The sequence below is a fragment of the Xiphophorus couchianus genome, chromosome 24 (genome assembly GCF_001444195.1).
Source record: "Xiphophorus couchianus chromosome 24, X_couchianus-1.0, whole genome shotgun sequence".
Lineage (NCBI taxonomy): Eukaryota > Metazoa > Chordata > Actinopteri > Cyprinodontiformes > Poeciliidae > Xiphophorus > Xiphophorus couchianus.
In genome coordinates this window covers 8,761,827-8,775,920 of record NC_040251.1, presented here as the reverse complement: position 1 = coordinate 8,775,920, position 14,094 = coordinate 8,761,827, and the positions used below count along the sequence as shown (strand labels likewise).

Below are 14,094 nucleotides of genomic sequence, written 5' to 3'. Positions count from 1 at the left end.
AATGCTGAATATTCCGGTGGCATTGTAATGTGTATCATCTGCTTATGGTAGCTAATCCTATTATTTACCTGAGCCAGCAGGAGCAGGTACCGTCAAAGATAACCCAAAGATTCCTGACAGAATCACAAGCAAGTGAATAAACAGCTCTGCTACATCCCACCAGCAGGTCAGAATTACCAAAGAAAATGAGTATGACCTTGTTTTTGTTTAGACACAAAATGTTTATCTTCATCCAAGTGTTGACATCTCTCCAATAGTTTAGGATCATTTCAACCGACTGAATACTTCAAGCTTTTAGTGGGAGATACAACTGGTTGTCATCTACGAAGTAGTGAAATAATAGTTTGTATTTCCTAGCAATGGCCTAGGAAGAGAAGGGGTTCTAAAGTGGAGCCTTGGGGAACGCCAAACTTCAGAGGAGCAGAAGAGGGAGAAAAGTGACCTACGCAGACAAAGGTGCAGTTTCTGCCAAACAGGTAAGACCTCAACCACTGCAGAGTCATTCCCTTCGTGTCAGACTGCTTTAAGCGATATAATAAAATCTCATAATTCACAGTGTTAAAACCTGCTGACAAATCTAAAATGATTGAATCAGCAGGGTCTCCTGAGGTCATGAGTTGCTCTAAAACATAACAAAGGTAAACGAGGGGCCTGCGGAGCTACAATAACGAAGAATTCAGACCAAAATACTGCAGTTTTACTTTATATACAGTAAGTTAATGATTTTAAACGTGATAAAGAATGATTTAAATGCATGATATCCTCTTTAAGGACCTTCTCCAGATGGAGGTGATCATCAACAGGTTCTTTAAATTTCTGGATCCTAGCAGATAAAACATTCATGTCTGGTTTTTATTGGGAAGCTGTTTTGATGGCTTCACACAGAGTGGTGACAGCTCTGCTGTAGGCTTGCCTTCCTTTACATCCACCATCACAGTTCAGTTCTTTCACTCTCAGATCTGTGATTGGGAGCTTATCGGCTATCGTATCAAGGTTAGCCTTTAACCTTTAACGATTGTGTAAAAGTACAGAGTGGGCTGTATTCGTACTGAGGCTAAGTTACACACAGGTGGACTGTATTGCCATCAGGCAATGTGTTGCACTCAGAGAAAATGGCTGAATACTTTTGCACATCACATTTTTTCAGAATTTTAATTGTAAAAAATGTCTTCAATCACTTATTTTCTAGTTCACTATTGTATACCACCACGTGTTAGTCTTTCACATAAAATTCAAAGGATTTTTTTATGTTTATAGTTGTAATGTGACGATATATGGGTATGAATACTTTTGCAAGCCTCTGTATTTTTGGCCCTGTTGACACCAGACATCTACCATAGGAGGTGCTTCAAAGAAGAACCTGAAGCACCTCCAGGTAAATCTGGATTAACAACTAGTCTCTGGTTTGGGAATGCCCTTAAGTTTCCAAGGATATGCCAGAGGAGGTTGCCGGTCGTTCCCGGCAGTAGTGGCCATGTTCTAGTAGAAACCAGTTCTCACACAGAGAAACTTCACAAAGAAAGACCAAGGCAGCCGAGTTTGAAACCACAAATTTCCTGCCTTGGAACCGCCACTCTATTCTGCTACCAAGTTCAACATTTAGACAAAGAACAACAAGCAACTTTATTATCCTTGTTGATTGTTACGCCCTTGAGAGCTGCTACAGACTTTATTTCAGATTCAGTTTGTGTTACTTCCTAAGACTGTTGCCCATTTTAGATACGCCAGATGAACAGGAGCCCTACTTAAACACCCTAACTGAAAGCAGCAGCACTTTGACATCTGAGCATCACCACTAAGTAAGTGACTAAATAGTGCCGTGTTATTTAGCAATAGAAGTTTCAATTTCATTTTTACTTTTTGGTGTTTAACTTTCATCAAGCCGTGCTTGTTAACATGATTGCTTATATTACCGGATAATGTACATTTATGAGCATTTAATATAAAAATGTAATTCATTTCCAAAATTCAAGTCTAATCTGCTCCTTTCTTTCAGGAGGAATCAGTTTATCCTAAAGATGGCAGGTAAGCGGGTTCCCAAATCCTTTTAACCCATAGCAAGTTATTTTAAAAACTGTGGAAAACAGACATTTATTAAAGTTAACACCAATAGCAACCACAACAATCAGTGCCAATTGTTATAGGTCCTTCTGTCCGGCTGTAATTGTACGCTGTGGTTTCAGTAATAGTATTTCCACCAATACTAAAAATAAAACCAAGACAGGAAATAAGAATCATTTTGGATTTTTACAGCAGTCAAATAGTACTTTATGAGTTGCAGAAAAGTTCATGCAAACATTTTCTCTGCAATGAAGCAGGTTCATATGATTGATCAGGGAATCTTCATTTCATTATTTAATACAGTTTATTTATTTAAAATTTGTTTATTAAACCCAATCACATTGTTTTCTCGTGTAATATTTTGATTTTCTTGAAATACCAGTAAAGTTTAAGTGTCAAGTTTCTAGAATCTAGAAGTGGACCATTTAATAATTTAGTAGAGCATTTCTAGGAAACTACATGGTTTTTCTTTTTTTAAATGTGGATATTTACACTTAAGATGTTATGAAACTTCAGCGGCCAACGCAACTGTTCATTGTGGTGCAGACGTCTCTGTTGATGGACATGGATTACTGAAAATGTTTGATACCTACACAGGAGCAGGGAAGTATGCAAATGGATCGGAGGACGAAGCAAGGAAGCTTCTTCGTGCAGCAGGAGTTAACGCTGAAGCTGAAGATGGCAAAACTGGGTTTGAATTCGGCGTGTTTGAAGCTGAAGCTGAAGGACCCAACGCCAGCGCAGGAGCCGGCGCCAAACCACTGCGTGCCTCAGCTTTTGTCAGAGCAGAACTGCCAAGTGTTTCTATCTCAGCTGGTCCAGTGAAGGCTAAAGTCGGTCTGGCAGCCGACACCGGGGCTTCTGTTGGTCCGACAGGCGTGGAAGCTAAAGTGTTGGGAACCGGCTTCTCTATTGGTCGTAAAATGGGCGTGTCTGTCTTAGGCACTGGGTTTGAAATCAACCTGTGGTAGTCAAAACAATGTTTTTCTCATGATCATTCTTTGGACGTTATTGAAAACCATATATCAATAAAATAAGCAACATTTTCAATTAAATAAAAAAGTTTGGTTGCTTATTTATTGAATAAATAGATAGATGGGATCACGAATAAAGATTTCTTTTTAATCTGTGTTGGAGCCATACATAGATAATATCAACTTAATACAATGTGTTATTTTTGTAATCTGAGATGTTTCTGAGAGCTTCCTGTGTTGCTCTACTTGAAAATGATCTGTAATTTAATCCTGTTTAAGCTAATTACGTGGTGCCTTTTGATTGGCTGTTGACCAATTAGTTTATATAGACTTCTCATTGTACAAGTCTTTTGACCGTCACTTGTTTGTTTTGAATCTGTATGTTTTTTTTATTCCCTTTTATTAAAACCAGTAAGACGCAAACATAACTGCTGGATTCAAGACCTCTTTTTGAATAAATGTGTCTCATACCCCGGAGCTTTAAGGGGCTAATGACAGCTTGTCGCACTTAATATCTGTTATTTAGGTTGTTCAATCACCAGATTGATGCAATTTACTATTACAGCGATTAAGCTTTAAAGTGTTTCAGAAATCCCTGATCATTCATGAAACTTATTTTTTAAAATACTTACCGTGGACGCTGACGTTAGCCTGCTGCTGCTACATGTTTAGCACTGAGATGCTATGTTAGCCTTAGCTTCGCTGATTAGCTAACTCCTTTTAGCACAACTTGAACACAACAGTAGTCTTTAACAGCGTTCAATCATTTGTTTGTTGAAGCAGAAACTAACTAATGGGCCAAGAGAAGCGATTTGTTGCTTGTCGGTTCCGAACGATTTTTTCCTTCTTTTTTACGCGCCACATGTATGTAATTATGTAATTAATCAAAATTAACACAAATGTCCCGGCCCAACTTTACACTGACCTATAAAGCTTTTTTTATTAACAACTTTTAGAGCTTTTTCCTAACAAATTTTCAATAGGTTGAATTCAATATTAATGCACAACTCAAAACAAAAAGCTGGATGACAATGAAAAATCTCACACTTGATAAATTTTGGGACGCTAATAAAACCTTTTGAGATAATAAATGAATTCTTTTATATGTTTATTTCTGTAATGTTCAACATGAAGTACACTCTAACACTTTGAGACCCACAAAAATTTAATATAAAGATCCACAGATTCAAGTGAGAGTTTATAATCATTGTTTTTTACAAAGTAAAATACTAAGGTTCACAGTTTCACACCCAGACAAGCTGATCAGGGCTGCATGCGGATAGCTCCGTCCAGCCTGATGACCTCCCCGTTGATCATCGGGTTTTCCGCCACTGAGGTCACCAAGTGGGCAAACTCAGCGGGGTCTCCTAGGCGTGAAGGAAAGGGCACCTGGCGGCAGAGGAAGGAGCGCACCTTCTCTGGAAGGCTGGCGAGGAGAGGAGTGGCGAACAATCCTGCAGGAGGGATTGAGGAAATATTCACCATCAGGTTCACATCAGACTGTTGCTGCGTTTCCGTTGTAAAGAATCGAAAAACTTTACAGTGTTTCCATTAAGTAACAAAATGCCATTAAAATCACATGTGAATAAGCTCGTTAACATGATATCACTGGAAATTATGGCGGCAATGGATGTAAACACATATGAAATATATTCATATTTCTAAATATAGTCATTGCTCTAAACTCACACAAAAACTTTTTAGAGAAAAAAAGTTTCCATTAAATGAGTTTAATGGAAACTCCAATCTGTGCAATTTTATGGTGAATAGCTGCATTTCCATTCATTATAGAATTGAGCAAATTGGAAATACAAAAATAAATTTGCTTAAAGGAAAGAAAACGTTTTTGTGCTAGAATGAGGTGGTTTTTCACCCGTATCAAAATTAAGGTAAGAAGAAGAAGATGATGTCTTGGCTTCTTCTTCGTCATTTCTGCCAATAGTAACATCCGGTGGTTCATCACGACTCGTGTGATGCAAAAACAAAAAAGAAGTGTTGCTATTGCAGTTTTGCGAAATATATAAATTTCTACATGGTAGAAAAGAAATCTCATCTTAGTTCAAATAGTTTTGATCAAAAAACATGACTTTATTAGAAAATATTGTAATTCCAATAAGCAAATTTATTTTCCAATTTGCACAATTTTATAGTCAATAATCTTGTTTCAATTGACCGTATAAATGCGCAAATTGGAATTATAAAAATAAATCTGCTTAATGGAAACATGGCAATTTCTAAAAAAAAAAAAAGAAGGTTTTTGCAGAAGGATGAAGTGGTTTTATAGCTGTGTTAAAATTGGTGTTTTTCTCAAAATTGCATTGGAAACGCTTTTTTCGCACCATCGAGTCATGTGATCAACAACCGGATGTTACAACCAGTGGAAAAGATGAAGAAGACAACAGGATTCTTGATGTCTTCTTACATTAATTTCCATACAGCTGAAAAAATACCTCAAATACCTAAAACAAAACCTTTTAATCAAAAAACGTGTTTTACCAAAATTGCCATGTTTCCATTAAGCAAATTTATATTCGTAATCCCAATTTGCGCAACTATATGGTCAATGTGCATAAAGTTGCACAAATTGGAATTACGAAAATAAACTCGCTTAATGGAAACTCGCATATTTGACTAAAATGTTTTTGAGCTGAGATGACAAGTGCTAGAGCTCTTACTGAAATATGAATACATCTCTCATAACTGTTTACATTCATTGCCGCCATGTTTTTAAATGATTTATCACATGAACAAACAAATCCACATTTTGATGTGCAATGATGGAAAAAAAATATAATGTTTACTGATTTTCACAATTATTGACTGTGTGGTGTCTTTTATGACTTTGAACTGCCTTCTTGCTGAAATGTGCTGTACAAATAAACTTGATTGATTGATTGATTTTAATTGTGTTTCTTATTTAATGGAAACATCGTAGGTCAATAAAGTTTTGTGCACATCTGTAATGGAAACAAAGTTACAGGAAACACAATTTATGATGCAGATTTGTTGTCCTAACACCAACCAGGAGCGATTGTGACGACTCTGATGCCCATCGGCGCCAGATCTCGAGCGATTGGGAGCGTCATTCCAACGATGCCGCCTTTAGAAGCAGAATACGCCGCTTGTCCGACCTCAAAGAGAGAGAAAAGACGATAAACCTGAGAAACGGAGCAGCAGCCGGGTTCTGTAGCTGCAGGTGACAGATGTAAAGCTCCACCTGTCCGTCGAACGCTGCCACGCTGGCGGTGTTGATGATGCAGCCTCGGTGTCCGTCTGCGTCCGGCTCGTTCTTCCCCATCTCCCCCACGGCGAGGCGGATCACGTTGAAGGTTCCTGCGATATTTACCTGCAGCAGCAGCAGCAGTAGCGGAACGCGCATGAATCAGAAAACATTCACTAACAAGATGTTTGAATGTCTTCTTCTTATTCTCCTCACGTTGATGACATGCTGGAAGTCCTCCAGGCTGTGAGGGGCGTTCTTCTTGAAGTTGTACGTTTTTACAGCCACAGCGATGCCGGCACAGTTGACTGCCAGGTCCAACTTCCCGAACTTCTCCCGGGCCAGAGACACGGCCAAAAGCATGTCTGCCTCAGACGTAACCTGGGAACGACACAATGTACGCCTGAAAACAAGAAAATCTGGTTCTTAAAGTATTCACACCTAATGAACTTTTCCACATTTTATCAACACATTTAATGTGTTTTGTTGGACTTTTAAGGAATAGGACAATACTTATTAAAGCTTTATTGTGAAGTGGAAGGAAAAAGAAAGATAGCTTTCTAATTAAAAACATGAAATGTGGCATGCATTTGTATTTTACGATGAAGTATTATGGCTAGGTTAAGAAAAAAATTAATTACAAGAATAAAATTGTAGTAATACGTCAATAAAGTTGTAAAACAAAAAAGGAATGTTATGAAAATGAAGGCAGAATAAAACAATAATACTAACTAGAATAATGTAATAATACAAGAGTAAAGGTCATAACAATACAGGAAGTTGTATGACAGAAAGGTAATAATATCACAAACGTAAAGTAATAATATGAGAGTAGGCCTGTCGCACAATAAATCAATTAATCATACGATAAATTAAAATTATCGACGTCATTTTAATTATCGGCATTATCGTCTCTTCCAGCCTTTTTCTCTTTCTGTAAATGACACTGAATGAAAAAAGGCTCAACTCCGGTGCTCTCCACTGACTCCTCCCTTCCTCATTTCCTTAGTGTAAAGCCCAGCGCACACGACACGATCTTACAGCTGTCCGCCGATTGTCCGCCCATTTTCAAAACCTGACAGACCACACATTAGCCGACAGAAATCCTAGGTATAAAGGTTCAAAAGGGTTCGTTCCTGCCGTGTGGTGTCCAACAATGGGCACAAAATAATGGCTACAAGTCCAGTGAACTCATTTTAAAACCAGGCATTAATCAATGCTTTACTACAATCTACCTGCAATGCATGTGGCTAGTGTCAGCGTAAAGTCCTGACTGAATGAAAATCATTATAACCTGTTTACGTCACGTTAACGAAGAACAGCTGAAAAGTTACCGGGTTTATCAACTGCGGTAGCAATTTCGCTCCAACTCCTCCTCTTGTCATTTCTATATTCTTTGCATGTTGAATAAACATTAATGTTGTTTCCACATATCATCTCTGGGTTGCTGTTTGGGATTCTCCAACGTAATTTCCCCTCAGAAACCATGGAGGGGAATCCAAGCTTTCTGATTGGCTACCTGTTATTTTTGTTTTTGGTTGTTTTGTTTATTTTGTTTATCAGCTCCAGTTTTAAGTGTTCTTTTGAAAATAAAGTGTATCTATCTTTGGCAAGAAATCGCCTGCGTTATTACGTAATTTCAATGAAATCAGTGTAAAAAGGTCTTCAAACAATATTATCGTTTATCGCAATAATTGTTGAGACAATTAATCGTTCAGCAAAATTTGTTATCGTGACAGGCCTATATGAGAGCAAAATAATATACAAAAAAAGTCATAATATTACCAAAATAAAGTTGCTATATTACAAGAATGAAGCAGTAATTCTATAACAACTCTTACACAAAAAATAATAAAAAATTTTCATGAGATGTTGACCATCTTTGGTTGACCATCAATTTTACAAATAAGGAAATAAATCATCTTTTAACATGGCAGCATCAGGTTACTATAACAATTTACTAATAACATGTTTTAAAGACACAATTTATTCCATTGGATTTTATTTAGGATGGAAATACCAATTCAGACCAAGCTTTTAGGATTTATTTGTTAAAATATATAATTTTACTTCAACTGCACATATTTTGTGCTGATCTGTTACATAAATCAAACAAATCACAGAGTTGAGTTACAACAACAAACTTTTTAAAGACATTTAAGAACTATAGACCATTTGGCAAAAAGTACAAGTTCAAAAATGAAAAGAAAGTCTGCCGCCTACTGGACTGTGGGGAAATTACAACTTTACTTACTGAAGTACTGAGATTATGGAGGAATAATACCGCCAAAATTGGCAATAAATAAATAAATCTATTGTTTGATAAAGTAATTAATGTACCAAATATTCCATCCAAAATCAAAAACTCAAAACTTCCCCAGCGTATTTGATTATTCTTACACTTTTCTTTTTAAAATAAGTAAATAACGCTGTCTTTTACTCATTTAAAAAAGGAAAATATTAAAGCTAACCTAAGAAATCACATTTAAAAAATAAGTTTAACTCAAACGTACTTGAGTATTAACAGTATTAATATTTAATCTTTGCTCATTTTCTGCCTGACAGGATGTGGATTTCTCCGACTCACGTCTGCAGGAGCAAAGGCGCAGCGGTTTCCCAGACTGCCAGCCACTTCCTGTCCATTGGAGGAGGGCAGGTCCACGATGACAGCAGACGCTCCGTTCTGCACCAGGCGCTCCACCGTGGCCCGACCCAAACCAGACGCCCCGCCGGTCACCAGGCCGACCATGCCCTGCCCAACGTCAACATGAACACTGTAACTCTGATGCCAGCTGTTACAAAATCCAACAAACAATACATTTTAAAGACTAAATAAAAGAATGACTCAAGTTGGTGGTGGAGGAGAGCCAGAAATCAGCCTTTCCTAGGTAACTATTCTGTTTAGCTTAGTAGTAAATTTTATTTTTACTATAAAATTCAGATTTTTTCTCACTCAATTTTAAACAAAATGCCTCAGAAAGGATGCGTCTGCAGCTAAAAATACTTAGACGTGAATAGATTTGTTGTTTTTATGGAATTTGAACCAGATGAAGCTAAAATTAAGCCAGTTGAGTAGTTCTGGGTAGAACATATTTACAAAGTTTTTTTGTTTTTTATCATAGATGCAAAATGTTTGTGCAATACTGTGTTAATTACTACTCTAAATGTGTTATTCTTTCAGAAAATGGCCTTTTTTGAGTCTTTATACTCTTGTTAGCAATTAATCAATTACTTAAATAGTGGACAATTTTTTTTCAAAAATCAATTAATTGTGACTAATTGTTTCAATTTTAGACAACTTAAGATGACAGATGTAAAATATATAAACTTATATTGGAACTTACTTCTATCGACCTGATTTTTGACCAGTAATCAATCAATCAATCAATTTTTATTTGTATAGCACATTTCAGCAGCAAGGCATTTATTTCAAAGTGCTTTACATCATATCAAACACAGAAACTGTATGAAATCCTGTACTTTAGGATATTAATTACTGAGTTCAAGGTAGCAATAATAACTAGCTGGAGATAAAATTGGGAAATCTGTAGGGATTTAAGCTGTAATCTTATATAATAGAGTGTAAAACAATAATTCTTCATCACATGGCAACATAGAAACACACAGGTTAGTTAGTTAGTTATAAGTTAACCAACTTTTAATAACAAAATGGCCATATAAGAAGCTATAAATTGAATTTAATGGGAAAATCTGAAGGTTGGCAAAAGAAGCATGAGCAGAACTGATGGCTGAACTCCGTTAAACGACTAAACGAGACGGAAATCAGCTGACCGGAAGAGAAAAATGGCTAACATTGCAGCCGAAGCTTGCTTAGAGCTTAAAGCGTCACATTTGCTCGATATAAGCAGCTGAAATGCTGCAGGGACGGAGAAGAGACGCGTTTATTTTCTCTAAACTCACCTTCAAACTCCGAATGTGCGCCATGTTTGCTCCGGACACACAGTGACGTCACATCAAAGCTCGTCTATGAGCCGATGGCTCACTCCTGACCCAAAGTCTCACTGAAACAGGTTGGTTCAATGGGTACCATACAATAAACAGTGGCATTTCATTTTTAGAATGAAATTATTACTAAATTATATTTTAAAAAAAATAAAAAACGTTTAAAAAGATCTGTAAAAACTAAAGTTATGTTTCAGCAAATGCTAAACGTCTGTTTAAAGTTGTATTATTTTATTATTACATGACAAAAAAAAATTCAATTTTTATCAGCTTAAGATTAAGAAAACTTTTCAACAAATATTTCAGAGGAAGTGCAGTTTATATAATTTGTAGAAGGGTCAGTTGGCTTGTTTATACATTTGTGAAACTGTTACGAAAATTGCAACAAAAATGTAACAGAATCTATTTATTTACTTTTTAATAAATTATTTATGACAATATAGTGTAAATATTAGATAGATGTGTGTGTGTGTGTGTAAACATATAATACATAAAAGCGTTTCTCTGCTATATTTTTTAATAAATTTAATTTGTAAAATTTTATATATTTATAGGTTCACACAATACAGATTAAGCAAAGAATATAAATAAGCAAATATTACATTGCAATACTACAATAATACAGCAATACACACATAAACTTCAAAAGTTCTATGAAAAGGAATTTAACTTTGATATATTCAGATTTGTGTTTCAGACAATACAATCAAATGTATTGTCTGGCACAGAAGAGGCACCAAAAATAAACTTAGCTAAAACTAGTCTTATGCAGCTGCACCCTCGTTAAAATAACAAAACGATAAAATGCAGATTTTGTGCGCATATAAAAACATTTACAATCAAATTAAAGGGCACAATTATTTTGGGGTTCTTATATTTACGCATCTGCTCCAATTTAAAATGTAAACATAAAACTGTCACTTAAAATCCTTCAAATATTATTTTTTTCGAGTGGAGTAAGAACTCTCACATTTTTCCTATTTGTCGTCATTAGAAGCTGACCAATCCCTACAAGCTTTCCGGGAACGCCTCCTTGAAAGCAGTGACGTCGTCCAATAAGAATCGCGCTCCCATGTTGGTTCAGAGGAGCGAGTCGTGCTTCTGACTTCTGACCTGATTTTATTCCATCTGACCGCTGCCCAGCTATAAAACACATCCCGACACTTCCGGGTTCACTGCAGTAACTGACAATACATAATTCTGGTTTCAGTAAACATTAGGCCAGTTTATTTTTTAGGTGATTTACAAAAAAACCCGGGGAAAAGTACATTAAAAGGCATGAAATACATTAAAACATTTGCAGTAAAAGCCAGCAAGAGAAGAGGCACCAAAAATAAGCTTGTCTGTAAGAGGAAGTTGATGCAAATAATACTTTTAGTAAAGGTTTAAACAGTACTCTTAACGTCAGGTTTTCAGGAATCTGGTTCCTGAACCGAGCAGCAAATGAACTAATAAATCCTGACTTTCCATGTTAAGTTCTGGTTCTGAAAACGTTGACAAAAGATAAATAATACATTAAAAATCAGTTGCTTTCAAAAACCCGACTGTTGACTGCCAGCACACACAAAGAGCAGAACAAGAACAATTTCTAGCATTTGGTACAAAAAGCCCGTTTACAAACAATAAAAGATTAAATTAACTGTGTCAAAATCAAAACAACAGAAGAATCGATAAAGTCAAGATAGTAAATCAACTGATCAGAGGTTTGAATTTTCCCCTCAATCAGCTTATAAACAAACTGTGTCTTCAGTTAGAGGCCTTTTCATAATAACTGTTATACTGTCTGCTGCAGGACATAATTCCTGCTTACAGCCATCATCATCTACAACAATGCTAAAGAAAATTAAATGTACAGCATCATTTAGTTTTTCTTTTGGATTAATAAGGTATTGAAATACTAGTGAAAATGGTTTTTATTTAATATTCATTAAAGTATAAAAACTAGGAAGAATCACCTTTTCAGCATTCTACTGAATGCTTTTTTAACTTAATAAAAATGAGAAAAGTAACATGTTTTGAAAGCGTTTTAATTCGGTAATTTTTCTTATTCTCAGATTAAAAACTACAACCTCTGTAAGCATAAATATTAATTACTATCATGTAATTATCTTTAAGTAGAACTGTCACAATATTTTTTTTCTGGATGATAAATTGTTCCAGAATTATTAGGATAAACAATAATGTCGTTTTGAGATCATTTTTAAGTAATTTAATGGCACAGTAATGCCATTATATTACTATATTTAACACTGAGCCTGGAAGACATTTTTTAAATATCCAAAAAATAAACAGAACAAAAGCAACAAATAAAATGAATATTAAAGCCTCCATAAATAAAATTGTCCTTCCAAAAAAATGGTTAATTGAAACCAAAATACCAGACTGAAGAGTTTTTGGTAGAGAGAGAGAGAAAAGAGAAAACAGTAAATTCTGCACACGGAAAAAATTGAACTGGTTTTAATTTATTATGCAATAAATAAAATTCTTTTGCTTCTTGCGTTTGGCCTGTTTTTAAATAAAATAAATCTAAATTAGTCATGTCAGTGAAAAATTCAATTTTGAAATCGTTTCTAATTACAACTTCAATGAAAACTGCAGCAGAGATTATTTGTTGTTTATAAATGAAACCAAATGTGTTATTTTCTACACCACTGATGTAGACAGCGAGGGGAAATGTAAACATGGTAATATAAATATACTAAAACACAGATTAATAAGTAATAAAACAGCAGAATACGGATTGGTTACCATAACAACACAGGATGCGTAGACTCCAGCTGTCTCTTCATATGATGGTGGGTTTGAGTCGCCCTGAGAAAGACAGTAGGCTGTATAGTTATCTCCCAGATCTGGTGTGATCCTAAAACTATACAAACTACTACCTCATCCCAGAACTCCCAGTCCAATGGAACCGTCCCGTTCGGGTCAAATCCCCCAGTTAGAGAGGCACAAAACCGCTAAAACACAATGTACTGATTAATAAGTCATTAACTGTGAACCAGGTGATGCTAGCTCGCTAACCTGGACTGTTCCTGAACACGGGGAATTATGTAAATGCATCCGGTTCGGTTTCAGAACCAGAAGTCCTCCTCGGCATTTTTGTCACACCCTTCGAAAAAGCAGGTGTCGTTTCTGGTTGTTTTTCCGCCGAACCGGGTCAGGTTGGTGTCAGCCAGTTAGCTTGACGATAGCTCGAATTGGCGGTTCTCAGCTTCCCCAACACCGATCACTGTCACCTCCGTCCTCCCACACACAAACGCTTCCTACTCCCACAGCGCTCCACCGTGTGTGTGAGGGTGTCCGTGGGCGTAAAATCCACTCGTCGCCCCTCCAAACTCCTCGCTTCTTGGTTCCGAAAGATCCAGCAGCGGTGTTAGCTCAGGTCTGTGTTCAGCTCAGGTGATTTAAAAGCGCCTGCCAGGCTAAAGTCGCTTGCAGTATCTCAACAGCGTCTAGCCGAGGATCTTCACAGGAAATACGTCACCCGGGCTTACCACGTGACTCGGAAACACGTAACAATAACGGACGTTACATGTTTTTTGCTTCTTTCGGCAATTATTTGTTGAAAACACAAAAATACACATTTTGTTCGCAACTGATTTTTATTTGCATTTTTATTAAATTAGTGACCCAATTACGTTATGGTAAATCAAAGATTTTCAACATTAAACTAAAATGTAAGCATTTGGAGATGTGGCAAATAACATTTGAGTTCTACTGTATATAACAAAGCAACATTACAGGAAAGACTAAAAATATAGATGGGATTACATTACAAGTAACTCAATTCAAAAATACTTTAAAATTGAGATTTTTAAGAGACGAATAAATATGCCATTCTCTCACTATTATGGTATTTAGCAAACATAAATATTT

The 14,094-nt window shown here is 36.2% G+C and overlaps 1 protein-coding gene and 1 long non-coding RNA gene across 3 annotated transcripts; both read right to left on the bottom strand.

Annotated features, from left to right (window-relative positions):
- Window positions 1-4,126: 4,126 nt before the first annotated feature.
- hsd17b10 (hydroxysteroid (17-beta) dehydrogenase 10) lies at window positions 4,127-10,331 on the bottom strand. Its single transcript, XM_028011627.1, has 6 exons — window positions 10,177-10,331; window positions 8,843-9,007; window positions 6,472-6,636; window positions 6,253-6,381; window positions 6,058-6,166; window positions 4,127-4,489 (listed from the first exon to the last, which is right to left on the bottom strand). The coding sequence occupies exons 1-6, from the start codon at window positions 10,198-10,200 to the stop codon at window positions 4,299-4,301; spliced, it is 783 nt and encodes a 260-aa protein (XP_027867428.1). The 5' UTR covers window positions 10,201-10,331; the 3' UTR covers window positions 4,127-4,298.
- A 1,085-nt stretch (window positions 10,332-11,416) lies between these two features.
- On the bottom strand, window positions 11,417-13,687 carry LOC114140206 (uncharacterized). Of its 2 annotated transcripts, XR_003594515.1 has the most exons (3): window positions 13,240-13,687; window positions 13,101-13,175; window positions 11,417-13,029 (listed from the first exon to the last, which is right to left on the bottom strand). It is a non-coding gene; the product is annotated as an uncharacterized LOC114140206 (long non-coding RNA). The 2 variants fall into 2 exon arrangements; XR_003594514.1 differs by having other exon boundaries at window positions 13,101-13,687.
- Between the last annotated feature and the right edge of the window lie 407 nt (window positions 13,688-14,094).

Coding starts and splice junctions, on each gene's coding strand:
- hsd17b10 (XM_028011627.1), bottom strand. CDS start 10,200: ATGGCGCACATTCGGAGTTTGAAG. Junction 9,008..10,176: donor CGCACATTCGGAGTTTGAAG/GTGAGTTTAGAG, acceptor GACGTTGGGCAG/GGCATGGTCGGCCTGGTGAC. Junction 6,637..8,842: donor GCGCCTTTGCTCCTGCAGAC/GTGAGTCGGAGA, acceptor TGTCGTTCCCAG/GTTACGTCTGAGGCAGACAT.